The sequence below is a fragment of the Erinaceus europaeus genome, chromosome 23 (genome assembly GCF_950295315.1).
Source record: "Erinaceus europaeus chromosome 23, mEriEur2.1, whole genome shotgun sequence".
NCBI classification, from domain to species: domain Eukaryota; kingdom Metazoa; phylum Chordata; class Mammalia; order Eulipotyphla; family Erinaceidae; genus Erinaceus; species Erinaceus europaeus.
This window is the reverse complement of record NC_080184.1, coordinates 15,386,389-15,410,360: the sequence shown is the minus strand read 5'-3', so window position 1 is coordinate 15,410,360 and position 23,972 is coordinate 15,386,389. Positions and strand designations below refer to the sequence as shown.

At 67.1% G+C, this 23,972-nt stretch overlaps 3 protein-coding genes and 1 long non-coding RNA gene across 6 annotated transcripts; all 4 read right to left on the bottom strand.

Moving 5' to 3' along the window:
- On the bottom strand, positions 1-10,267 carry CILP2 (cartilage intermediate layer protein 2). Of its 2 annotated transcripts, none has more exons than XM_060181884.1 (8): positions 10,152-10,267; positions 9,157-9,231; positions 7,109-7,381; positions 6,298-6,444; positions 5,159-5,437; positions 3,927-4,026; positions 3,549-3,706; positions 1-2,676 (listed from the first exon to the last, which is right to left on the bottom strand). In XM_060181884.1, exons 1-8 carry the CDS (start codon positions 10,204-10,206, stop codon positions 134-136), a joined length of 3,630 nt encoding a protein of 1,209 aa, XP_060037867.1. In that variant the 5' UTR covers positions 10,207-10,267; the 3' UTR covers positions 1-133. The 2 variants fall into 2 exon arrangements, with proteins under 2 accessions (XP_060037867.1, XP_060037868.1); XM_060181885.1 differs by having other exon boundaries at positions 203-2,676; positions 3,497-3,706.
- Positions 10,268-10,582: 315 nt separating this feature from the next.
- On the bottom strand, positions 10,583-15,648 carry YJEFN3 (YjeF N-terminal domain containing 3). Of its 2 annotated transcripts, XM_060181882.1 has the most exons (6): positions 15,587-15,648; positions 12,865-12,973; positions 11,849-11,959; positions 11,668-11,781; positions 11,451-11,601; positions 10,583-10,803 (listed from the first exon to the last, which is right to left on the bottom strand). In XM_060181882.1, exons 1-6 carry the CDS (start codon positions 15,646-15,648, stop codon positions 10,592-10,594), a joined length of 759 nt encoding a protein of 252 aa, XP_060037865.1. In that variant the 3' UTR covers positions 10,583-10,591. The 2 variants fall into 2 exon arrangements, with proteins under 2 accessions (XP_060037865.1, XP_060037864.1); XM_060181881.1 differs by having other exon boundaries at positions 11,668-11,959.
- Positions 15,649-15,757: 109 nt separating this feature from the next.
- On the bottom strand, positions 15,758-23,509 carry NDUFA13 (NADH:ubiquinone oxidoreductase subunit A13). Its single transcript, XM_060181883.1, is given in 6 exon segments — positions 15,758-15,952; positions 16,384-16,453; positions 16,532-16,603; positions 16,907-16,985; positions 23,264-23,365; positions 23,368-23,509. Coding segments are annotated over 6 exon segments (570 nt in total). The 5' UTR covers positions 23,495-23,509; the 3' UTR covers positions 15,758-15,832.
- LOC132535566 (uncharacterized) lies at positions 16,994-22,207 on the bottom strand. Its single transcript, XR_009547344.1, has 3 exons — positions 22,143-22,207; positions 18,217-22,112; positions 16,994-18,130 (listed from the first exon to the last, which is right to left on the bottom strand). It is a non-coding gene; the product is annotated as an uncharacterized LOC132535566 (long non-coding RNA).
- Positions 23,510-23,972: the final 463 nt, after the last annotated feature.

Genomic DNA, 23,972 nt, shown 5'->3' with positions numbered 1-23,972 from the left:
TCACTGAAGCATCTTTAATAACCTGGGCCCCGGGGAGGGGTCCCCAGAGCACCAGAGAGAGCCTGCACCACCAGCCCCTGCACTCCACAGCCTGTGAGCTGAGCATCAAGAAATACCTGGACAGGACAGGCGGTCATGGGGTTATGGGGGTCACGGGTGGGGAGGTCATGGGGTCACTGGAGTCGCGGTCAGTGAGGTCACTAGGGTCCCAATCCCTGGGGTCACTGGAGTCCCAAGGATCACGGATCCTGGGGTCAGTGGCATCTGGGTCACTGGGGTCCCAGGGGTCGAGGTCCTCGGGGTCAACGGGGTCGATGTCCCTGGGGTCAGAGAGGTCGAGGTCCTCGGGGTCACTGGAGTTCCCGGGGTCCCGGGGGGCGCTGCGGTCTCCCAAGAGCCCCTGGGCCTCCTCCCGCGTGGCCTCCGCCATTTCCCTGGCAATGTCGCCGAGGACGTCGCCCAGCGCGCCGGCTGGGGCCTCGAGCAGGCGCTGGGCCAGGCCCGGTCGGTCGGCCGGCGGCTCCTGACACTGGAAGGTGACCGCCACGCCCGCGTCCACCCGCATGCGGCGTGACGTGGCGTCGGAGGAGCCGCGGAAGCAGCGCCCGAGCGCCGCCTCCTTGGCCAGGCGCGGGCTGCGGTCGCGGGCGGTGTAGACGCCATAGCTGTGGCCCAGCGCGTCCAGCGGCGCCAGCAGGGCGAAGGCGGCGGCCCCGGCGGGCGCGGCGTGGGGCGGGCGGCGCCGCAGGTAGGCCCGCAGCAGCGGGTTTACGGCGGCGCGGCGGCAGCTGCCCTGCGGGGTCACGGTCACGCGCGGCCGGTCGGGCCACCGCCGGTCGAACAGCAGCCCCGCGCACTTGAACTCCACGCAGGCGGCCGAGGCGCCGGACCCGCGCGAGTCCCGCACGCTGCGCACGTCCCGCAGCCCGTACAGGCGGCCCCGGGTGCGGGGGTGCATGCCGCCCTCGCTGCGCGCCCGCACCACCAGCTCGCCCGCGCCCCGCAGCCGCACCTTGAGGAAGCAGGCGCGGAAGGCCTGCGGGTCGGGCCACCAGGCCAGCGCGTGGCCGGTCCAGGCCTCGGGCGCCGCCTCGGGGAAGGGCACCACGTCGAACTCGAAGCGGTCGGCCTCCACGCGCGCGAAGCGCAGGTGCGGGTCCCCGGGCGCCGCGTCCTGGCAGGCCCGCAGCTGGCGCCAAGCGTACACCGGGCCCCGCGCCTCCTCGGGCCGCCCGGGCCGCGGCCGCGCCACCTGGATGCGCAGCGCCGTGCGCTTGAGCCCCGGGCGGCCGTGGTCGCTGCGGCGGTAGGCCAGGCGGGCGCGCACCCCGGCCGGCACCCCCAGCGCGGCGGCCGGCGGCTCCAGCTCCTCGGCGCCCAGCGCGGCGCTCAGCAGGGCGGTGTAGGCGTCGGGCCGCACCGCGTCGCAGAAGGCGGGCAGGCAGGCGCCGTCGGGCCCGGTCAGCGCGCTGTCGAAGCGGCCCCAGGCGCGCGGGTTGGCGGCGAAGCCGGGCGCGGGCTCCAGGTTGAGCAGGGTGACCCGCACGCCCCGCAGCTGCTCGCGCGCGTCGAAGCGGCCGCTGGCGTAGGCTCGCACCTTGACGAAGCAGCGGCGGCGCTCGGGCACGTCGAGATTGAAGAGGCGGCGCTCGCGGAGCTCGGCCAGGCCCACCAGGAAGGCACGCTCCTCCCGCCGCGCCCGCGCCCGCGCCCGCCCCCGCCGCCGCAGCGCGCCCGCGTCCTCCCACAGCCCCGAGTGCGGGTGCAGCGTCCACAGGCGCATGGCCGCGGCGTGGCCCGGGGCGCGCACCAGCGCGGCGTCCAGGCGCACGGCCAGCGGCCCGGCGCGCAGCTCCTCCCCGGGCTCCCCCGGCTCCCCGGCGGCGCGGAGCTCCAGCGCGAACATGCCGTAGGTGCGCAGCGCCGCCAGCCCGCCCGCCGCCGCCGCGAAGCGCAGGTCGCTGGGCGCCGCCGCGGCCGCCGCCAGGTCCCGCGGGTCCACGCAGGTGAGGCGCGCCCGCACCGGGCCCGCGTACGGCAGGCCCGCGGTGGTGCGGAAGGCGCCGGCCGGCAGCTCCAGCTCCCCGAGCGGCGCGGCGCCGGGCCTCGCACCCAGGGCCAGCGTGTGGCCGCGGTCGGCGGCCAGCAGCAGCGGCGGGCCCTTGCGCAGCGCCCGCACCTCCAGGAAGGCGTCCGCGCCGCCCCGCGCGTCCAGCGCCACCGCGCGCACCGCGTCCACGAAGTCCCCGCGCGCGTCCTGGAAGGTCAGCACCAGACGTGCGGGCCCGGGCGGCACGCGCACCGTGAAGCCGCCGCGGGCCGAGGTGAGGCCGTGCGGGCGGCCGAACAGCAGGATGCGCGCGAAGGCCAGCGGCTCCCCCGAGTCGGCGGCCAGCAGGCGGCCTCGCACCAGGGCGCGTGGCGCGAAGCAGCGGCGACACCCGCAGGCGACCACCACCTGCAGGGGCAGCGCGGCGCCCCCGCAGCGCACCTCCCGGGCCTCCAGGCGCAGCGGCGCACAGCAGTGCGGGGCGGGGTCCCCGCAGCGGGGTGGCGAGCCGGGCGGCCCCGGGCAGGCCGAGGCGGAGCAGGTGCCCACGTCCAAGAGCCCGCAGCCGTCGGGGAGGCGGATGAAATGCGGCAGCGGCTGGGGGTCGCAGGCGGGCTGGCCCGGGGCTGCGGAGAGGGGGCGCTTAGGGCTCGGCGGGGCTGGGCTGAGGCTGTCTCCTGCTCACCCAGAGGCGGGAGGGCTCACCCAGCACCCAGGTTGGAGGGCTCACCCAGCCCCCAGAGGCGGGAGGGCTCACCCAGCATCCAGCACCCAGAGGCGGGAGGGCTCACCCAGCATCCAGAACCCAGAGGCGGGAGGGCTCACCCAGCACCCAGCACCCAGAGGCGGGAGGGCTCACCCAGCACCCAGCACCCAGGTTGGAGGGCTCACCCAGCATCCAGAACCCAGAGGCGGGAGGGCTCCCCCAGCATCCAGCACCCAGAGGCGGGAGGGCTCACCCAGCACCCAGCACCCAGGTTGGAGGGCTCACCCAGCATCCAGAACCCAGAGGCGGGAGGGCTCAGCCAGCATCCAGAACCCAGAGGCGGGAGGGCTCACCCAGCACCCAGAGGCATAAGAGTGCCCCCAGCACCCAGGTTGGAGGGCTCATCCAGCACTCAGAGGGGAGAAGGCTCAACCAGCACCCAGAGGCGGGAGGGTTCACCCAGCACCCAGGCAGGAGGGCTCACCCAGAGGCGGGAGGGCTCACCCAGCACCCAGCACCCAGGCAGGAGGGCAACCCCAGCACGTAGGCAGAAGGGCTCACCCAGCACCCAGGCAGGAAGGCTCACCCAGAGGCGGAAGGGCTCACCCAGCACCCAGCACCCAGGCAGGAGGGCAACCCCAGCACGTAGGCAGAAGGGCTCACCCAGCACCCAGGCAGGAAGGCTCACCCAGAGGCGGAAGGGCTCACCCAGCACCCAGCACCCAGGCAGGAGGGCTCACCCAGAGGCGGGAGGGCTCACCCAGCACCCAGCACCCAGGCAGGAGGGCTCACCCAGCACCGTGAGCTGCGCGGGGTCAGAGCGCGCCAGGCCCACCGCATTCCGGGCCTCGCAGTGGTAGCTCCCCGCCTGGTCCAGGCGCAGCTCGCGCAGCTCCAGGTGCCGCCCCTGCCCCTGGGCTCGCCCGCCCAGCAGTGACCCGTTGTGGAACCTGGGGACGTGAGGGCGGGGCGTCAGGAACAGGGGCGGGGCTTCAGGGACGCGAGGGCGGGGTGTCAAGAACGGGCAGGGCGTCAGGGACAGGGGCGGGGCGTCAGGGACATGAGGGCGGGGCGTCGCGGGCATCGGAGGCGTGGCGGGGTGCGCATGGGGATGGATCTCCAGCGGTGGGTACTGGCTTCACCCCTCCCGCCCTGACGGCCTGCCCTCACCAGGCATATTTTGCAGGGCCCAAGGCCTTGCAGCAGAAGGTTACGTTCCCGCCAGCCTCCTCCACGCGGGACAGGGGGTGCTGCTCCAGATAGGGCTTCTCTGGGGGCACAGCGACACGGTGATAGCCCCTTCTCCGGGGACACCGTCCACCCGGGGCCTGCTCCTGGGTGTCGGCCCCACAACTCCCGCAGGTGTGATGTCGCCGCCCCAGAAAGAACAAGATGGAGGAGACACCACGCAGCAGAGCTTCCCCCGGTGCTGGTGCTGAGTTATCTACCCTACGGAGCCAGGATTGTGGCGAGGAAGGCGCCCTCCCCTGCTGGTGAGGGCTCCCAGTCGCTCGGCTCTGGCTGATGGCGGTGCTGGGGATTGAACCTGGGAACTCAGAGCCTCAGGCAGGAGAGTCTTTTGCAGAACTCTGTGTTGTCTCCCTAGCATTATTATTACTATTATTATTATCTTTCTCCAGAGCCCTGCTCGGCCTTGGTTGATGGTGGTGCTGGGGACTGAACCTTGGAACTCAGAGCCTCACGTAGGAATCATGTATGTATGACTTTTTGATATTTATTTCCTTTTGTTGCCCTTGTTTTATTGTTGTCATTATTGATGTCGTTGTTGGACAGGACAGAGAAATGGAGAGAGGAGGGGAGGATAGAAAGACAGACACCTGCAGACCTGCTTCACCGCCTGTGAAGCGACTCCTTTGCAGGTGGGGAGCCAGGGCTCGAACTCAGAATCCTTATGCTGGTCCTCACGCTTTGCGCCACTCCCAGGAATCTTTCACAGATCCCTCTGCTGTCTCCCCAGCCCTCACAGTTCATCATCTTTTTAAAATTTTTTTTATTTATTTATTGGATAGAGACAGCCAGAAATCGAAGGAGAAGGGGGAGATAGAGAGGGCCAGAGACAGAGAGCACCTGCTGCCCTGCTTCTCCACTTGCAAAGCTCTCCCCCTGCAGGTGGGAGCCGGGGGCTCGAGCCTGTGTCCTTGCGCACTGTAGCATGTGCGCTCAGCCAGGTGCCACCACCGCCCCTCACAGCTCGTCTTCTAAAAGCAGGCCCCTATCAGCACCACCCCCTTCACAAGACAGAATCCTCCCTCCGGCCCCCGTGTGACCTCCCATGACGCTGTCACTTCTCTCCCGTGCCAGCCAGGCCCTGCTGTCTCATCCCCAAGTACCCCTGTCCCTGTCCTCATCCCCGTGCCCTGGTCCCTGTCCCAGGTGCTCACCCAGCTTCTCCAGGACGAGCGTGACCACCGAGGACACGGAGCTGTTGGCATGGGCTTGGGCCTCACCCCCCAGGAAGCCGTCCACGTGGGCGCTGACATTGGCCAGGCTATCGGCACAGACGCCGGGCATCCGGAAGCTTCCATAGGCATCGCTGGTGGCCTTGGCGCCCGGCCACTCTCGAAGGGACACCCTGACCCCCTGCAGCGGCTGCCCTGAGGGGCTGACCACCCGGCCCAGGAGTGAGTGGTCGGGACACTTGCAGGAGCTGTGGCTGCAATCTTGGGGGACATAGGGGAAGAGGCTGGAACCCCTTCCTGGGGGCGGGCTTCATGCTCAGGCCCTGAGGCCCCCAGAATTCAGGGAGCTTGTGGTCAGGGTTGGCCAAAGAGGGACCTGCAGCCGGGGTGGTGGGCAGGAGAGTGAGATCCAGGCTGAGGGACAGGAGAGTGAGGTCCAGGCTGGGGGACAGGAGAGTGAGATCCAGGCTGGGGGGCAGGAGAGTGAGGTCCAGGCTGGGGGGCAGGAGAGTGAGGTCCAGGCTGGGGGACAGGAGAGTGAGGTCCAGGCTGGGGGGCAGGAGAGTGAGGTCCAGGCTGGGGGGCAGGAGAGTGAGGTCCAGGCTGGGGGGCAGGAGAGTGAGGTCCAGGCTGGGGGACAGGAGAGTGAGGTCCAGGCTGGGGGGCTGAGAGTGAGGTCCAGGCTGGGGGGCTGAGAGTGAGGTCCAGGCTGGGGGAGGGGGCCTGAGCTGCATTCAGGGCCTCTCCCTCCCCCACACAGCAGTCTCTCCATGAAATGGAAAATTCGGCTGGAAACTTGCGGCCCGAGGTACCAGGCAGGCAGTGCCAGGCGGGCTGGGCGGGGACCCCGGGCCTTTGGCGCCCCCACCGTATGTGCCGACGCCCGTCTCCAGACGGTGCCTGTGGCGCCCAGGCCGGAGGGGAACTTCCAGTGTCCGCCTGGCCGCAGGCCGGAGGGTGTCTGGGTTGGGCCGCGTGTGCGCCGGGCTGCACCCCTGCTGCCGAGGGAGGGGCGCCCTGCACCCGGCCGCGTGCACCCTCAGCGCCCGCCCAGGGACCCCGGCCCCCACCTGCAGGGCGCAGGGCCGACCCGCCCTGCCAGGTGCCGCCCACCGCCCTACCTGGACACGCGGGCTGCTCGCACTCCTGAGCCTCCTGGGGGCTCCCGGGGCACTCGGGCCCCTGGGGGCCGGGACACTGGCGGCGGCGCAGGCGACGCCCCCGCCCGCAGCTCGTGGAGCAGGGCCCCCACGGGCCCCAAGCGGCCTCTGCGAGAAGGGGGGTCAGGGCTCGCCACCTCAGGACCAGCTCTCCAGGGCACCCAGGGGTGCGACCACTGCCTGTCCCTGCACCCCAGGCCTCCCTAGCCCCCCACTGGCCACTGTACACCCTCACACTGGGACACCTCACTGCCAGGAGCTCCCTGAGCTAAGGGCACAACCCCCAGGGCGCCCCTCCCTCCAAATCGCCTTCAGGTGTCAATGGCGAGGGTCTCCAGGGGGCTCCCGCTTCCTCTCCGCCCACCCTGAGCGCTGGAGGCGCTTACCCCGCCCCCACACTAGGCCACGCCCCTCACCAGGAGCCCCTTCGCCGGGAGCAGCGGAGGCCACGCCCACTGCCCAAATGCCCATTCCACAACACGACAGGCCCCGCCCCCGGAGGCCGCCAGCACCGGCATCCAATTAGGTAGAGGGAGCAGCGCAGGCCCCGCCCTCCACGCCCCGCCCCAATCTCCCCGAGGAGGACACCCTAAGCGCACCAGGTAGAGGGAGCAGCACAGGCCCCGTCCCTCCTGACCCCGCCCAATCTCTGACCCGGCCCTCATGGTCCCGCCCCGCTCAAATCAGGTAGAGGGGGCAGTGCAGGCCCCGCCCCCGTTCACAGCGGGTAGAGCAGCGCAGGCCCCGCCCCTCCTGGCCCCGCCCCACTCACCCGGCGGGCAGCGGAAGCGCACCAGGTAGTTGGAGCAACCCCGGCCGTGCAGCTGCTCGCGGTTCAGGCACCAGAAGCCGCGCTCTGCGCTCAGGTGCACGCGTTCGCCTGCAGCGGCGGGCGAAGCCCAGCGCGTGGTGCGCGCCTCCAGGGCCCGCGGCCGGGGACACACGCGCTGCGGCCCGTAGTAGAAGCGGATGGCCGCCAGGCTCTCGAAGTCGCCGTCGCCGCCAGGGTGGTCCACGTTGAACCACGCTGTCCACTCGCCCTGCCCTGCGGGCGGCCAGGCGCTCAGACCCAGGGTGGTTAGAGGGTCCCTCCCTACGGGGAACCGCCCACGGGCCTGGGATGCAGCACACGCAGCCTAAGGAGCCCGGGAGGCATCTTACTCAGACTCCCCAGGGCAGCAGGGTCCACGGAGCCGGGGTTACAGTGCACATCCTGACCTGCCTCCCCCGCAATGCAGAAGAGGCGACCCCCAGTGCAGACCCCAGGGTGAGTAGGCGACCCCCAGTGCAGACCCCAGGGTGAGGAGGCGACCCCAGGTGCAGACCCCAGGGTGAGGAGGCGACCCCCGGTGCAGACCCCAGGGTGAGGAGGCGACCCCCAGTCAGACCCCAGGGTGAGGAGGCGACCCCCAGTGCAGACCCCAGGGTGAGGAGGCGACCCCCAGTGCAGACCCCAGGGTGAGGAGGCGACCCCCAGTGCAGACCCCAGGGTGAGGAGGCGACCCCCAGTGCAGACCCCAGGGTGAGGAGGCGACCCCCAGTCAGACCCCAGAGTGATGAGGCGACCCCCGGTGCAGACCCCAGAGTGATGAGGCGACCCCCGGTGCAGACCCCAGGGTGAGGAGGCGACCCCCAGTGCAGACCCCAGGGTGAGGAGGCGACCCCCAGTCAGACCCCAGAGTGATGAGGCGACCCCCGGTGCAGACCCCAGGGTGAGGAGGCGACCCCAGGTGCAGACCCCAGGGTGAGGAGGCGACCCCAGGTGCAGACCCCAGGGTGAGGAGGCGACCCCAGGTGCAGACCCCAGGGTGAGGAGGCGACCCCCAGTCAGACCCCAGGGTGAGGAGGCGACCCCCAGTCAGACCCCAGAGTGAGGAGGCGACCCCAGGTGCAGACCCCAGGGTGAGGAGGTGACCCCCAGTCAGACCCCAGGGTGAGGAGGCGACCCCCAGTGCAGACCCCAGGGTGAGGAGGCGACCCCAGGTGCAGACCCCAGGGTGAGGAGGCGACCCCCAGTGCAGACCCCAGGGTGAGGAGGCGACCCCCAGTCAGACCCCAGAGTGATGAGGCGACCCCCGGTGCAGACCCCAGGGTGAGGAGGCGACCCCCAGTGCAGACCCCAGGGTGAGGAGGCGACCCCCAGTCAGACCCCAGAGTGATGAGGCGACCCCCGGTGCAGACCCCAGGGTGAGGAGGCGACCCCAGGTGCAGACCCCAGGGTGAGGAGGCGACCCCCAGTCAGACCCCAGGGTGAGGAGGCGACCCCCAGTCAGACCCCAGAGTGATGAGGCGACCCCCGGTGCAGACCCCAGGGTGAGGAGGCGACCCCAGGTGCAGACCCCAGGGTGAGGAGGCGACCCCAGGTGCAGACCCCAGGGTGAGGAGGCGACCCCCAGTCAGACCCCAGGGTGAGGAGGCAACCCCCAGTCAGACCCCAGGGTGAGGAGGCGACCCCCAGTCAGACCCCAGGGTGAGGAGGCGACCCCAGGTGCAGACCCCAGGGTGAGGAGGTGACCCCCAGTCAGACCCCAGGGTGAGGAGGCGACCCCCGGTGCAGACCCCAGGGTGAGGAGGCGACCCCCAGTCAGACCCCAGGGTGAGGAGGCGACCCCCAGTCAGACCCCAGGGTGAGGAGGCGACCCCTCAGCGGATGCCTCCCCATAGAGCTGCCAGGGGGAGGGGCTGGCCCTCATCCCCCCCCCCCCCGCCCCTCCTAACGCTCTTTTGCAGCTGTTTCCTCCAGTCTCCTCGCCTGGGCCGGCGGTGACCGCCCTGTCCGGATTTGGGGGGCTTCGGGGACACCCCTGAGGGCGGACTCACCCTCCGTGTCCTCCAGGGCAAGCTGGCCGTCCACACCCCAGCGCGGGGCGGGGGGCTCCTCCGAAGCGGCGAAGCCTGAGCAAAGGGGCGCGACGCAGCATCTGCCTTAGCACCCCGATTTCAAAGTGCGCCCCGATGCTGGCCTCCCCCACCCTTCCCTCTGTCTTCGTGACTAAAGAAGGCTCCCCGGTCCTTGCACCCCTGCAGTCCACAGGCATGGGGCTCCCCAGCGGTGGGAGGCTACCCCGCGTGCCTCCCGCGCTGCGCTCCCAGGACCCCGGGAGAGGGGCTGCACTCGGGGACCCCGGGAGAGGGAGGCCGCGCTTGGAGACCCTGAGGGGAGAGCCGCACTTGGGGGACCCCGAGGGGTGGGGAGGGGTCGCACTTGGGGGAACTGGGGGGAGGGGCTGCGTTTGGAGGACCCTGAGGGGTGGGGAGGGGCCGCATTGGGGGACCCCGGGGGAGGGGAGGGGCCGCACTTGGAGGACCCCGAGGGGTGGGGAGGAGCCGCACTTGGGGGACCCCGAGGGGTGGGGAGGGGCCGCACTTGGGGGAGCTGGGGGGAGAGGCTGCGTTTGGAGGACCCCGAGGGGTGGGGAGGGGCCGCATTGGGGGACCCCGGGGGAGGGGAGGGGCCGCACTTGGGGGACCCCGAGGGGTGGGGAGGGGCCGCACTTGGGGGAACTGGGGGGAGAGGCTGCGTTTGGAGGACCCCGAGGGGTGGGGAGGGGCCGCATTGGGGGACCCCGGGGGAGGGGAGGGGCCGCACTTGGAGGACCCCGAAGGGTGGGGAGGAGCCGCACTTGGGGGACCCCGAGGGGTGGGGAGGGGTCGCACTTGGGGGAGCTGGGGGGAGGGGCTGCGTTTGGGGGACCCCGGGGGAGGGGACGGGCCGCGCTCGGGGGACCCGAGGGGAGCTGCGCCCACGTCTGGGGGACCCCATGGGGAGACGCCCTCTGGGGCCACACTGCCCCATCCCGCCTCGACCCTCTCACCCGGGACCGCCGCCAGGGCGAAGGCGCAGAGGCAGAGCAGCGGCAGGGGCGCCATGGCGGGTCGAGCGTCCAGCGGGGCTGCGCTGCCGGCGGACGGGACTCCGGGGGCGGGGTCGCATTGGCCACGCCCACCGGAGGCCACGCCCCGGGTCACCTCGGGCCGGGAGGCCCCTTTTGGCCTCAGAACCAAGCCCCCCTCCGCGTCTGTCCGGGCAGGCTGTCCGCCCCCACCCCGCGTCAGGGGTGCCAGTCACCCCCTCCTCCAGGGCGCCGCCCACAGGCCGCCCCATGCCCCTGGTGGTGTGTCCCCGCCCCGTTTCGCCCATGTCGGCCAGCCCTGGTGGCTCCGTGTCCTCCCCCTGCCCCGCTGTCCCCCATGCCTCCTCCCGGAACCCCGCGCCCCCACACACGCAGCACGGCTCCGGTTTGGGGCCTTTAGTTTATTGGGGGGACAGGGGGGCCACGCACTCGGTGCCGGCGTAGCGGGGCAGGCGCAGCGCGAACTTGCGCCGCACGTCGTCGGGGACGAACCTGCCGGCCACGAAGTGGTGTCGTCCCGAGAAGCCGCGGGCGCAGCGCTTGGGGGCCGCCAGCGACACCAGCACGTCGGGGCGCAGCCCGTCCTCGGCCGCGCCTGTCTCTGGGTCCCAGCCTGGGGGGCTGGGCACGTCAGAGAGGGGCCCAAGGCTGCTGACCCCCCACCCTGGGGCCGGGCTGCTGACCCCCCCACCCCGGGGCTCCGGCTGCTGACCCCCCACCCCGGGCTGCTGAGCCCCATCCCGGGCTGCTGACCCCCCCACCCGGGGCCCCGGCTGCTGACCCCCCCACCTCGGGGCCCAGGCTGCTGACCCCCCACCCTGGGGCCGGGCTGCTGACCCCCTACCCCGGGGCTCCGGCTGCTGACCCCCCACCCCGGACTGCTGACCCCCCCACCCCGGGGCCCCGGCTAACTCCCCACCCCGGGGCCCCGGCTGCTGACCCCCCATCCCGGGCTGCTGACCCCCCCACCCCGAGGCCCCGGCTGCTGACCCTTCAACTCGGGGCCTAGGCTGTTGACCCCCCCACCTCGGGGCCCAGGCTGCTGACCCCCACCCTGGGGCCCGGGCTGCTGACCCCCACCCCAGAGCCAGGACCTAGGAGTGGCCCCCTAGCCAGGGACTCTCCTCAGATGTATGGGCATCCCTCCCCCCACCCAGGGAGACCCCGAGCAGTTTCTCCCATCCTGGCAACCCCTCCCGCCGGGTCACCTCCCCTCCCCCCAGTTTGTACGCCCCCACCAATGGCTCCTCCGCAGCCTGCCTGAGGGGATGTCCAGGCTGACGACCGGGATGGACAGCAGCTTGAGCGTCGCCAGCGCCCGCGCACAGGGCGCCCCCATGGCAGCCGGCTGCACACATGGGCCCAGCACGGCGTCCACCGCCAGCCCGTAGGCGTCGTTGATGAGCCGGACCTGGGGGGCAGCCGGTCAGCGGGGGCGTAGCGCAGCCCACCCGCTCCGTCCCATCCCGGCGCCCACCTCGGCCGGCAGGTAGGACAGGAAGGGGATGTCCATCTTCTCGCACTGAGTGGTCAGGTCGCGGTGCAGCGGCTCGGGCGAGCGCGTGGGGTAGAAGACGCTGGGCTCGTACTCCTGGGGGGTAGGCGGTCAGCGTGGCGGACGCCCCCACACCCCACCCGCCGGGGTCCCCGCTACTCACAAACACCCGCAGGTGTCGGGCGCAGGCCAGCCCCACCGCGCCGTTGTGCTCCGGGCCGCACACCACCAGCACGGTCCTCTGCTTGCGGGAGAGCGCGGGCAGCGGCCAGACCTGGGAGACGGGACGGCAGAGCAGGCACCGCGGGACCCCACCAGCCGCTCCTTCCCGCCCTCCGTCGGCCCCTCCAACTGTCTCTCCTCGTCTGTCTCCGGCTCTCTCGTTTTTGTTTTTCTTCTTTATTTATTGGACACAGCCAGAAATCAAGAGGGAAGGGGGAAGACGGGGAGGGAGGGAGACAGACACCCGCAGCCCTGCTTTGCCACTCGTGAAGCTTTCCCCCTGCAGGTGGGCGGGGGTGCATTGTGGTATGCGCCCTCAGCCAGGAGTGCCACCTCCCGCCCCCCTTTTTTTGAGACATAAAAGTCCAGAATCTGGCTGCTGGGTATTGAACCTGGGACCCCAGCACCTTAGGCAGGAGAGTCTTCATAGCATTTCATTTACGTATTTGGTGAGAGAGAGAGAGAGAGAGGTAGGCAGGTAAATAGATGAGACAAAGAGAGACACAGAGACCAGAGTCAGCTCTGGCTGATGGTGTTGCTGGGGACTGAGCCCAGAGCCTCAGGCAGGAGAGGCTTTTGCAGATCCCTATGGGGTCTCCGTCTATCTCTTCCCACCTCTCTAGTCTCCGTCTCTCTGCAGCTTGGCGGTCCGAGTGCCCACCCTGTGCCCCGCCAGGCTGTGCCGGCAGAGGCCCCTCTGTGGCCCAGATTCCCGAGAGGGCTCAGCAGACACAGGCGTGTGGGGGTACAGGCTGGGGCTGCTCCCACTGAGGCTTCACATTGACGGGGTCTGTTGACTGCCCTCTGCTGGGAGGGAGGGGGTAAACCGAGGCACGTGTGGCCGCAGGGTGCCAGGGGGCCCCGTCTCTGGACCCGGGCCACATCTGTGGGGCCTCGGCCCCCTCCCCAACACCCTCTCCGGAGGTGACATCCTCTGTGCCTGGTGGGGGCAGATACCTTGGTCACGGCCACCGCGCTGGCCTGTCCACACAGCTCCGCCAGCTGCGGCCGCGCAAAGCGGTAGTCCTCCAGCAGCTCGCGCTCCAGGGCGGCCGCCTCCACAGCGCTGGGGCGGCAGAGACGCAGAGACAGACACCGAGTCTGCGCCAGCGCAGGGCTCTGTGCCCACGAGCCCACCTGAAGCCCGGCACGGACGCCATCTGGTGGCCAAGGAGGCCGGCGGGCAGCCCTCGTGGGGCGGAGGGAGGGCTGGGGCAGTCTGGGTGGGCACAGGGGAGTCAAGCGTCTGGGACCCGGGGATAGTGCCTGGGGGCGGCCGGCTCGCTGGGGGGCACCCCCTGAACAGTGTGGCCCAACCGGGAGGGGTGCTCCGTGGCTGAGGCCTGTCCCCGGTGTCACAGGTGCCCTGTGAGCTCCCTCTCGGGGTTAATGAATCCACCTTTACAGATGAACCTTCAGCTGCACGCACCAAGCCCCAGCCCCAGCGTTAACCCTGGCGGCTGTAAAGAGACTGACCTTTGTAAACGATTCTTGGGGGGTCTGCAAGGTTCAGTCCCCAGCACCACCACCAGCCAGAGCTCAGCGGGGCTCTGGGCTTTTTCTAAAAAAATGTTCTATTTATGTATTTATTTGCTATTTGTACAGAAACAGGAAAACTGAGAGGCTAGGGAAAAGAGACACCTGCAGCCCTGCTTCCACAGTTGTGAAGCTTTCCCACTGCAGGTGGGGAGCGGGGGCTTGAGCCTGGGTCCTTGTGTGTTGTGGCATGCGTGCCAACCAGCTGCGCCACCTCGTACCCTCCAACCCATCTCTGCATCTTTCTGTTCGTTTTTTATCAGAGCTCTGTTCAGCTCTGGTTTATGATAGTGGAAGGGATTGAACCTGGGACTTAGCCTCAGGCATGAGAATGTTTGCATAACCATTATGCTGTCTACCCCTCCCCCCTCCCCTTCACCTCCAGGGTTATTGCTGGAGCTGGGTGCCTGCACTAACTGCTCCTGGAGGCCTTCCCCCCCATTTTTGTTGCCCTTATTATTATTATTGCTGTTGATGCTGGTCAGAACAGAGAGAAATCAAGAGAGGAGGGGAAGACAGAGGGGGAGTGAAAGACAGACACCTGCAGAGCTGCTTCACCGCACTTATGACTCCCCTGCAGGTGGGGAGCCAGGGCTTGAACTGGGATCTTTACGCTGGTCCATGCGCTCTACATTAGACGCTTAACCCGCTGCACTACCGTTTGCCCCATTTAAAATATTTAAAAAAAAGACTCTTGGGGCTGGGCAGTGGCACACCAACTTGAGAGTATGTTATCATGCTCAAGGGCCCGGGTTCAAGTCCCTGCTTCCCACCTGCACGGGGAGGCTTCATGAGCGGTAAAGCAGGGCTGCGGGTGTCTGTATCTCCAGCCCTTCTCTAACTTTATTTCATAGAACAGAGAGAAACTGAGAGGGGAGATAGAAAGGGAGAGACACCCCCACAGCCCTGCTCCACTGCTTGTCCTCACCCCGCACTGGTGAGGACTGGGGGCTCAAACCCAGGTCCTTAGGCATGATGAAACATGCACTTAACTAGGTGCACCACCACTCGGCCCCCAGGCCTTCTCAACTTCTCTGCCTTTTCAAATAAAAGGAAAAATCGGCATAATGGTTATGCAAAAAGACTCTCATGCCTGAGGCTCTCAAGTCCCAGGTTCAATCCCCCACACCGCCATAAGCCAGAGCTGAGCAGTGCTCTGGTAAAAAAAAAAAAAAAAAAAAAAAAGGGAAAATCAGCAGGACAGTGGGGGGCTCCCGCGGCAGACTGAGCCCCAGGCTGTCCTGGGGTGCCCCCCGTGGGGCAGGGCAGCAGCTGGTGTCAGCAGAGGGGCTGTCCCAAGGGCAGAGGCTCCTCTCTGCACAACAGAACTTCGCGGGGACCATCAGGGAGGGCTTCCCGAGAGAGGTTGCAAAGCCTGGCTATGGAAGGTGTCAGGGAGATAGGAGGCCAGTGCGGCCGCAGGCAGGGAGCCCTCCCCGGGGACGGGGCACACAGTGGGGAGGTGAGGCTGAGGCAAGCTCGGCGCCAAACCCCAGCCCCTCGGGAGCACTGCTCAGGCTGAGGACAGGTTCAAGGGGCGGGGCTGGGGTCCCTCTCTGCTTCTGTGCACCCCACAACGCGGGCTGTAAGGACGCTGACCCTCCCAAGACCCCAGCATTAGAATGTTCACCTGCCCCAGCCCCCTCCCCGTGTCACCTGCCCCCCAGCTCCCTCCCCGTGTCACCTGCCCCCCAGCCCCCTCCCCGTGTCACCTGCCCCCCAGCCCCCTCCCCGTGTCACCTGCCCCAGCTCCCTCCCCGTGTCACCTGCCCCCCAGCCCCCTCCCCGTGTCACCTGTCCCCCAGCTCCCTCCCCGTGTCACCTGCCCCCCAGCCCCCTCCCCGTGTCACCTGCCTCCCAGCCCCCTCCCCGTGTCACCTGCCTCCCAGCCCCCTCCCCGTGTCACCTGCCTCCCAGCCCCCTCCCCGTGTCACCTGCCTCCCAGCCCCCTCCCCGTGTCACCTGCCTCCAGACCCCCCCTGATGGACCCCACTCCACCCCTGGAGCCCCCAACTCTGGGCTGCAATGGGAGCAAAGCCACAGCTCACCCCCCAACCACCCAGGACGCAGCCTGAGCCTCTCCTGAGGAGCGGGGGCACGGCCCGGCAACCCGCCACTGCTACTCCAGGCGGCCCCTCCCCACCTGAGGAAGCGCCGCTCCTCCTCAGGCGCCTGCGCACCTGCCGCAGCCCGCGCCGCGCTCATGTCTGGAGTGAGCCCTGCTGGGCAGCTGCCGCCTTTTAAGCGCAGCCGGAGCCCCGCCCACCCCACGCGCCCGCCAATCCCGAGGCTCCGCGAAGACGCTGCGCGCGCCCATTGGCCAAGCCCCCAGAAACTCAGCCGGCACGCGGGCTCGGGCTCGGGCTCGGGCTTTATTGCGGCCAGGCGGCTAGGTGTACCAGATGAAGCCGTAGTGCGCGTGCGCAGCCTCGTCCCTTGGCCGGTTCCAGTACAGCTCGCCCAAGACGGGGGTCACCCAGCGCGTGGTGTGGAACACGGACTCGCCCACCTGCGGGGGTCGACACTGAGCTGGGGGACAGTGGGCTGGGGGACACCGGGCTGGGGGGACTGTGGGAAACACTGGGCTGAGGGGACAGTGGGCTGGGGGACACTGAGCTGGGCGGACTGTGGGCTGGGGGGACAATGGGCTGTGGGGACAGTGGGCTGGGGGACAGTGGGCTGGGGGACACTGAGCTGGGGGGACAGTGGGCAGGGGACACTGAGCTGGGGGGACTGTGGGCTGGGGGACAGTGGGCTGGGGGGACAGTGGGCTGGGGGACACTGAGCTGGGGGATACTGAGCTGGGGGGACAGTGGGCTGGGGGACACTGAGCTGGGAGGACAGTGGGCTGGTGGACACCTGGCTGGGGGTTGGGGGTGTCACATGGGGGTGTGGGCAGGGAGGTGACAGGGGCAGCAGCTGGGGTGGGATGACCCCCACCTTCCAGTCGGGCACGTCCTTCATGATGATGGCCTCCTCTTCCAGGTTCTCCCGGAGCATCTGCAGGATTCTGGGGAGGAGGCGGGCGGGACAGGCCTGAGCGGGGTCCCCACCCCACCCCCTCCCCCTCCAGGAAGCCCCCGCCCACCTGCGGTCCTTCTCCGCCTGCAGCAGAGGCATCAGGGCGATTCGGGCCTCAAAGTCCTCGATCTGCAGCCGCCTGTGAACCCAGGACAGTCCGGCCAGGTGTGTGTGTGTGTGTGTGTGTGTGTGCGTGTCAGGGACATTGGGGTCACTTTAGGGGCATTTTGGGGCTCTCAGGGACAGTGGGAGGCCCAGGGACAGTGAGGGCACTCGGGGACAGTGTGGGACCCTCAGGGACAGTGTGGGGTCACTCAGGGAGAGTGTAGGCTCAGGGGCTATGTGGGTGAGCCTCAGTGATGATGGGTGTTGCGGGCAGGCTCTCTGGGTGGCGGGGCCACGTGACCCCACAGGTCGCTCCAATCCCGACGGCCAGGCCCACCTGCGCTCGCGGTTCCAGCGCATCATGCTCCAGTAGCCGAAGAGCAGGGTCCCGATGCCCACGGCGAACATGCTGTAACCTGGGGGGGCGATCGCTGACTGGGGCCGCGGGGCAAGGACCCTACCCTCAGCCTCAGCCGGCGGCAGGGGCGGCCCCACGGGCTCCGGGCCCTGCAGGGAGTCGCCACCTCCCCAGTGGGGGTAAGAGCCACAAGTCCTGACTGGCAATGGGCCGAGGGGTGCACTCGGGACACACGGCCCACCCTGCTGGCCCGCACCCCGCGTGAGGCCCGCGACCCAGGCTCCCCTCAGACAATTGCGCCCAGACCCTCAGAAGGGTGAAGGCCGTGCTCCTGGGCGAGACCGCCCATCTCATGTGGGGCACACTCTGTGCAGCGCCACCGGATCCCGCCTAGCCCCCCACCAGAGCCCAGATCTGTCTAATCTCAATAGGCCTCAGTCAGACCCCAGCTCCCCACCTGACCCCCCACCTGCTATATGTCAACAGGCCTCAGATCCCAGCTCCCCCACCAGAACCTCAACCTTGTCTCCAAACAGTAACAAGCAGGTGGGTGGAGAAACTGAAGGAAGACAAGGAGGGCCAGCCCTGAGGACTGTGTGTGTGGACCCTCAGGGGCAGTGTGGGCCCTCAGGGACAGTGTGGGGACCCTCAGGGGCAGTGTGTGTGGGCCCTCAGGGGCAGTGTGTGTGGGCCCTCAGGGACAGTGTGGGGACCCTCGGGGACAGTGTGTGGGTACCCTGGGGACAGTGTGTGTGGGCCCTCAGGGGCAGTGTGGGGACCCTCAGGGACAGTGTGTGTGGACCCTCAGGGGCAGTGTGTGTGGGCCCTCAGGGACAGTGTGTGTGGGCCCTCAGGGGCAGTGTGGCGACCCTCAGGGTCAGTGTGGGGACCCTCGGGGACAGTGTGTGGGTACCCTCGGGGACAGTGTGTGGGCCCTCAGGGGCAGTGTGTGTGGACCCTCAGGGGCAGTGTGTGTGGACCCTCAGGGGCAGTGTGTGTGGGCCCTCAGGGACAGTGTGGCGACCCTCAGGGGCAGTGTGTGTGGGCCCTCAGGGGCAGTGTGTGTGGGCCCTCAGGGGCAGTGTGTGTGGACCCTCAGGGGCAGTGTGGGGACCCTCGGGGACAGTGTGTGGGTACCCTCGGGGACAGTGTGTGGGCCCTCAGGGGCAGTGTGGCGACCCTCAGGGGCAGTGTGTGTGGGCCCTCAGGGGCAGTGTGGGGACCCTCGGGGACAGTGTGTGGGTACCCTGGGGACAGTGTGTGTGGGCCCTCAGGGGCAGTGTGGGGACCCCTCAGGGACAGTGTGTGTGGACCCTCAGGGGCAGTGTGGCGACCCTCAGGGGCAGTGTGGGGACCCTTGGGGACAGTGTGTGGGTACCCTCGGGGACAGTGTGTGGACCCTCAGGGGCAGTGTGGGGACCCTCAGGGGCAGTGTGTGTGGACCCTCAGGGGCAGCGTGTGTGGACCCTCGGGGGCAGTGTGTGGACCCTCGGGAACAGTGTGGGGACCCTCAAGGCTAGTGTGTGGGCCCTCAGGGACAGTGTGATGGACCCTCAGGGACCAAGGGGCAGGGCCCTCATGAGAGTATTGGGGGGCAGGCCCTGAAAGGACCGAGCTGAAGGGCTGGCACTTGGCGCCCACAGCTGTGTGTACAGATGGGGCCGGACCGGGCCAGGCCAGAAATAGCCTCCCATTCATGTCCATTTGGCAAGGACTGTCTCATCAGCAGCTTGGACCCCCTCACAGAGTCCTCAGCAAGTGCTGAGACAACATAACTGTGGCACACAGAGAACTCGGGCTGTGATCCGGAGACAAAGGAGAAGGGACAGAGGGGCAGAGGGGGATGAGGGAAGAGGGGGAAGGGGGGCAGAGGTGGACGGGTGGGGGGATGGGATGCCAGACTTGGCAGTGGAACTTTTGTGCTGAGAAGGCAGGAGGGGCAGGGCAGCTCCGTGACACGGGTGCCCTGAATGACCGAGTCTGAAAGGGGCGGTGGGTCGGCTGCAACCCAGGGAGGCGGCACAAGGCTCTGGACAGAAAGAAACCGAGAGGCCGGGAGATGGAGAGAAACAGAGAGGCCGGCAGCCCCGCTTCACACCTGTGAAGCTTTCCCCTGCAGGTGGGAGTGGGGACTAGAACCCAGATCCTCGTGTGGGTTCTTACTATGTGTGCTTAACCAGGTGTGCCACTGCCTGGCCCCCTCCTCCCAATTTCTCTGTCCTATCAGAAAAAAATAAAAAGTTTTTTTTTTTCAAGAGTTTCAACAAAAAAAAATTTTTTTTTTAACCAGAGCACTGCTCAGCTCTGGCTTATGGTGGTGCAGGGGATTGAACCTGGGACTTTGGAGCCTCAGGCATGAGAGTCTGTTTGCATAACCATTATGCTATCTACCCTCTGCCCCAACAGGATTTCTTTCTTTTTCTTTAAATATTTATTTATTTATTTATTCCCTTTTGTTGCCCTTGTTTTATTGTTGTTACTGATGTTGTTGTTGTTGGACAGGACTGAGAGACATGGAGAGAGATGGGGAAGACAGAGAGGGGGAGAGAAAGACAGACACCTGCAGACCTGCTTCACCGCCTGGGAAGCGACGCCCCTGCAGGTGGGGAGCCGGGGGCTCGAACCGGAATCCTTTCGCCGGTCCCTGCGCTTTGCGCCACCTGTGCTTCACCCGCTGCGCCCCGCCCGACTCCCAGGCTGCCTTTTTAAATTCTAAGAAAGACCAAAACCAGGCTTCGTGGCAGCTGAGTGTGGTGCAGCTGTCTCTCTCTCTCTGTGTCTCCTCTCGCTCGCTCTCTATTTATTTACTTTTTAATTTCTTTACTATCTACTTATTCAACAGAGACAGACATCAAGAGGGAAGGGAACGGTAGACGGAGAGAGACACACCTGCAGCACTGCTTCACTCCTAGTAAAGCTCCCCCCCCCCCCCCGCCCGGCCCCCGCAGGTGGGTACGGAGCTCGAACCCAGGTCCCTGTCATTGTGATGTGTGCGCTCTACCAAGTGCACCACCACCCGGCCTGTGTCTCTTCTCTCCAGCGGGAAGAAAGCTTGGCCAGGAGCAGGGGAACCGAGCAGGCAGCAGGGAGCTGGCTGGCTCTCTTCTCATGGGACAGCCGCCCCGGGCGCAGCAGGGGCCCCCACCCCGGAGAGAGGGAACACGGCGTGTGCACACGCCCCCGGGGGCCCGACTCCCGCCCTGGGCCACCTCAGCTATGACGGGCAGCTCCACAGCTGCCCGTCTGGAGACCCGCACCAGAGACAGAGACAGAGATGCAGCCCATCCCCCAGGATAAGTAAATAAAACACCCTGCCTGTTGGAGGCAGCAGGTCCCAGAAAGGCAAGGCCCCTGGGCCCGTGGGCAGAAGGCTGGCAAAGTAGGCCTTCTGCGCGCCTGACCTTTCTCCTAGGATGATTGGAGAAAGCTGGGAAAATGAGAAGGACTTTGCAGACGCTCTGGGAAAATGATCATGGTCTAACTACATGAACTTTGGCCTCGACTGGATCTTGCTCACGTTTTGAGAAGCTGTGCTTTGCTTATGCGCCTGGATTATGTCTTGAGAGACCTTACGCAGAGCCAGCATGATTGAGCTTCTTGCTGTGCATTATAAGAGGACTGTGAGACAACAAATCGGGGCGCTCAGTCATTGGGCTGGGGCCCTCCCAATCCCCTCGCACCGTCTTCTCTCTTTCCTCAGTCTCAGCGCCCTCTCCAGGCACTAGTGTTCCTGGTCGGCTGGCTCCGACCAGAACACCCCATGGGTGGATGACGGCCCAAGAGTCTATCACATCAGACAGTAGACACAAAAAACTGTCCCTGCCCACGGGGAGTCCCCCGGCCAGAAGAAGGGGCGGGGCGCTGCACTGCGGGAGACACCCGAGGCCCCAGGGTGTGGTCTGGGTGCAGAGGAGGGACTGGGCTGGAGCCCTCTGGGGTGAAGCAGCACTAGACCCAGGGCAGGGACAAGCCCGGCCGTGACCAGACTGGACCAGTGGCCTGGGGCTAGCCTTGCCTCTCTTTCTTTTTCTTTCCCCAGAGCCCTGCTCAGCTGCAGCTGGCGGTGGTGCTGGGGACTGAACCTGGGGCTTCGGAGCCTCAGGCAGCAGAGCTGTTTGCAGAACCACTATGCTGTCTAGCCCTACTCTTTTTTTTTTTTTCTCTTTCTATCTGAAAAAAGTTAGCCACTAACAGTGAAGCCCAGACAGTAAAGACACAAACAAGTAAGTGAATGAATGAATGAATGAATGAATGAATGAATAGCGGCCAGGGAGGGCTGGATATGCAAGGACCCAGGTCCGAGCCTCTGGTCCGCACCTGCAAGCTGTCTCTCCCGCCCCTTCCCTCGTAGTGTCTGTCTCTGTCAGCACCTGCAAACAGCAGACAACACTGAGCGCCAAAGCACCACCGTGCCTGCAGCGCAGCCGGGGCCGAGCCTGAACGAGCACAGACAGCAGCTCTGTGCCCCCCAAGACTGGCAAGAGGGCCAGGTGGGGGCGCACCTGGCACAGTGCCACAGCACCGTGCGCAAGGACCCGGGTTCAAGCCCCCTTCCCCACCCGATGGGGGAAGCTTCATGAGCAAGAAAGCAGGACGGCTGCAGGTGTCTCTGCTCCCCCACCCCTCAATTCTTGTCTAATAATAATGTATTTTTTAAAAAGTTCTTGAACAAGACTGAGAGAGGATGGGGAGACAGCACAGTGGTTGTGCGAAGGACCGAGGCTCCGAGGCCTCAGGTTCAGTTCCCAGCACCACCAGCCAGATCTCTCCTCCCTCCCCCTTTCTCTCCCTCTGTCTCCCTTTTTCTATCATGCCACCTCTCTTGTTAAAATAAACACACTAATTCAACAAGAATTAGTGAAGCAGTTCAGCAGGGAGCCTGGGTGGGCTCGGGGGCGCAGGGTGTGAGGCCATGTGGCTGCCCGGGGTCACCCCCCAGCACCCGCAGCACTTCCTACCCGGGACCCTGACCCCACCGGAGCCCAGCTCTGCAGAAGGGGGGCTGTTTCCCTCTCTGGGACACCCGTGCCCGCCAGCAGGGCCCCATGGAGACCTTCGGCCGGTCCTTTCAAGAAAGGGTGTCCTGAGGCTGGGGGACGGCACGGCAGGAGGGCACAGGCTCCAGGTTCAATCCCGGGCTCCGCCAATCACCAGAGCTAAGGGCCACCCATCAAAGGGAGGGAAACTGGGCAGTGGCGCACCCAGCTGAGCGCACAGTTACAGTGCACAGGGCCCCGGGTTCAAGCCCCACACACCTGCAGAGCCAGCTCCAGGACAGTGGGCAGGGCTGAGCGTCTCGGCTCAGATTTCTGTCTGTCCAGTAAGTGGAGGAGGTGCTAAAGAGATAAAGAGCTAATGACAGGGGCCAGCCGGCCGGCCAGGGAAGACCACAGCCAGGGGCCTGGTGTGGGGCAGTGCCCAGCGTCCGGGCGCCTCTCCTCAGCTCCTCCCACCGGCAGCCACGCTGGGCAGAGGAGCCCGGGGCTCCCCACAAAGTAGCCGGCCCAGGGTCTGGGCGCACCTGGGGGGGGGGGGGGGCGGGGCGGTGCATGCCGGCAGCTCCGGGACAGGGGTGACAAGAGGGGACAGTAAGGGGATAGTGAGAGACAGTGAGGGGACAGTGAAGGGACAGTGAGGGGACAGTGAGGGGACAGTGAGGGGACAGTAAGCGAACAGTGAGGGGACAGTGAAGGAATAGTGAGAGAACAGTGAGGGGGACAGTGAGGAGACAGTGAGAGGACAGTGAGGGAACAGTGAGGGGACAGTGAAAGAATAGTGAGAGAACAGTGAGGGGACAGTGAGGGAACTGAGGGGACAGTGAAGGGACAGTGAGGGGACAGTGAGGGGACAGTGAGGGGACAGTGAGGGGAGAGTGAAGGGACAGTGAAGGGACAGTGAGGGGACAGTGAGGGGACAGTGAGGGGACAGTGAAGGGACAGTGAGGGGACAGTGAGGGGACAGTGAAGGAATAGTGAGAGAACAGTGAGGGGGACAGTGAAGAGACAGTGAGAGGACAGTGAGGGAACAGTGAGGGGACAGTGAAAGAATAGTGAGAGAACAGTGAGGGAACAGGGAACAGTGAGGGGTCAGCGAGGGGACAGCGAGGGGATAGTGAGGGGACAGTGAGGGGACAGGGAACAGTGAGGGGCTAGTGAGAGAACAATGAGGGGACAGTGAGGGGACAGTGAGGGGACGGCCGGCGGGATATTCGGGGGCACCGGGGACGCCACAGGTCGTGCACCGCGGACGCAGCCGGCGGGTCGCCCCTCGTCGCGGACTGGGGACACCCTGTCTGCCCGCCGCCCCCTCTATCCCCGGGCGCGGGGTGACACTAACCCGACAAGCCCCGCTTCGGGAGGTTCCGCTTGTAATCGATGGGGCCGTAGCCGCCCGGCGGAGGCATGTCCTGCTTCACCTTTGACGCCGCCATCTTTGCGGGTCCCAGACTTCCGGTCTCAGGCGGAAGTGACGTGCAGGAGGCCTCCGCCATAACAAGAGTGGCCTCAGCCCACGCTGCCGGGAATGAGACGCCGCCGTGAGGAGTGTGGCGTAAGCGTCATCCGCCATGATGAGCAGGGTGGAAGCGTGGCCGCCATGTTGAACGGGGCAACGATGCGGCCACCGCCATGATGTGCGGGGCGGAAATGTGGCCACCGTCCTGACGAGAGGGGCGGAAGTAGCCACCCACCACAAGCTGGGCGGAAGTGTGGCCCCCGCCGATCAGATAGCGGAAGTAGTCTCCGCCAGGACGAGCCGTGCGGAAACGGGGCCGCCGCCACGATTAGAGAGCGGAATTGGTCATGGCCGGGATGAGCGGGGCGGAAGTGTGGCCGCCGCCGCCGCCGCCGCCGCGACTCGAGAACGGAAGTGGTCATCGCCACGACGAGCGGGGCGGAGGTGCCCCCGCCGCCATGACGAAGAGGGCGGACACGGGGCCCCGATGAGCGGGGCGGAAGTGGTCATCGGCAAGAGCAGCGGGGCGGAAGTGCGGCCGCCGCCATGCTAGCGGGACGGAAACGGCCGTCGGGGGGCGGGCCGGCTGCCG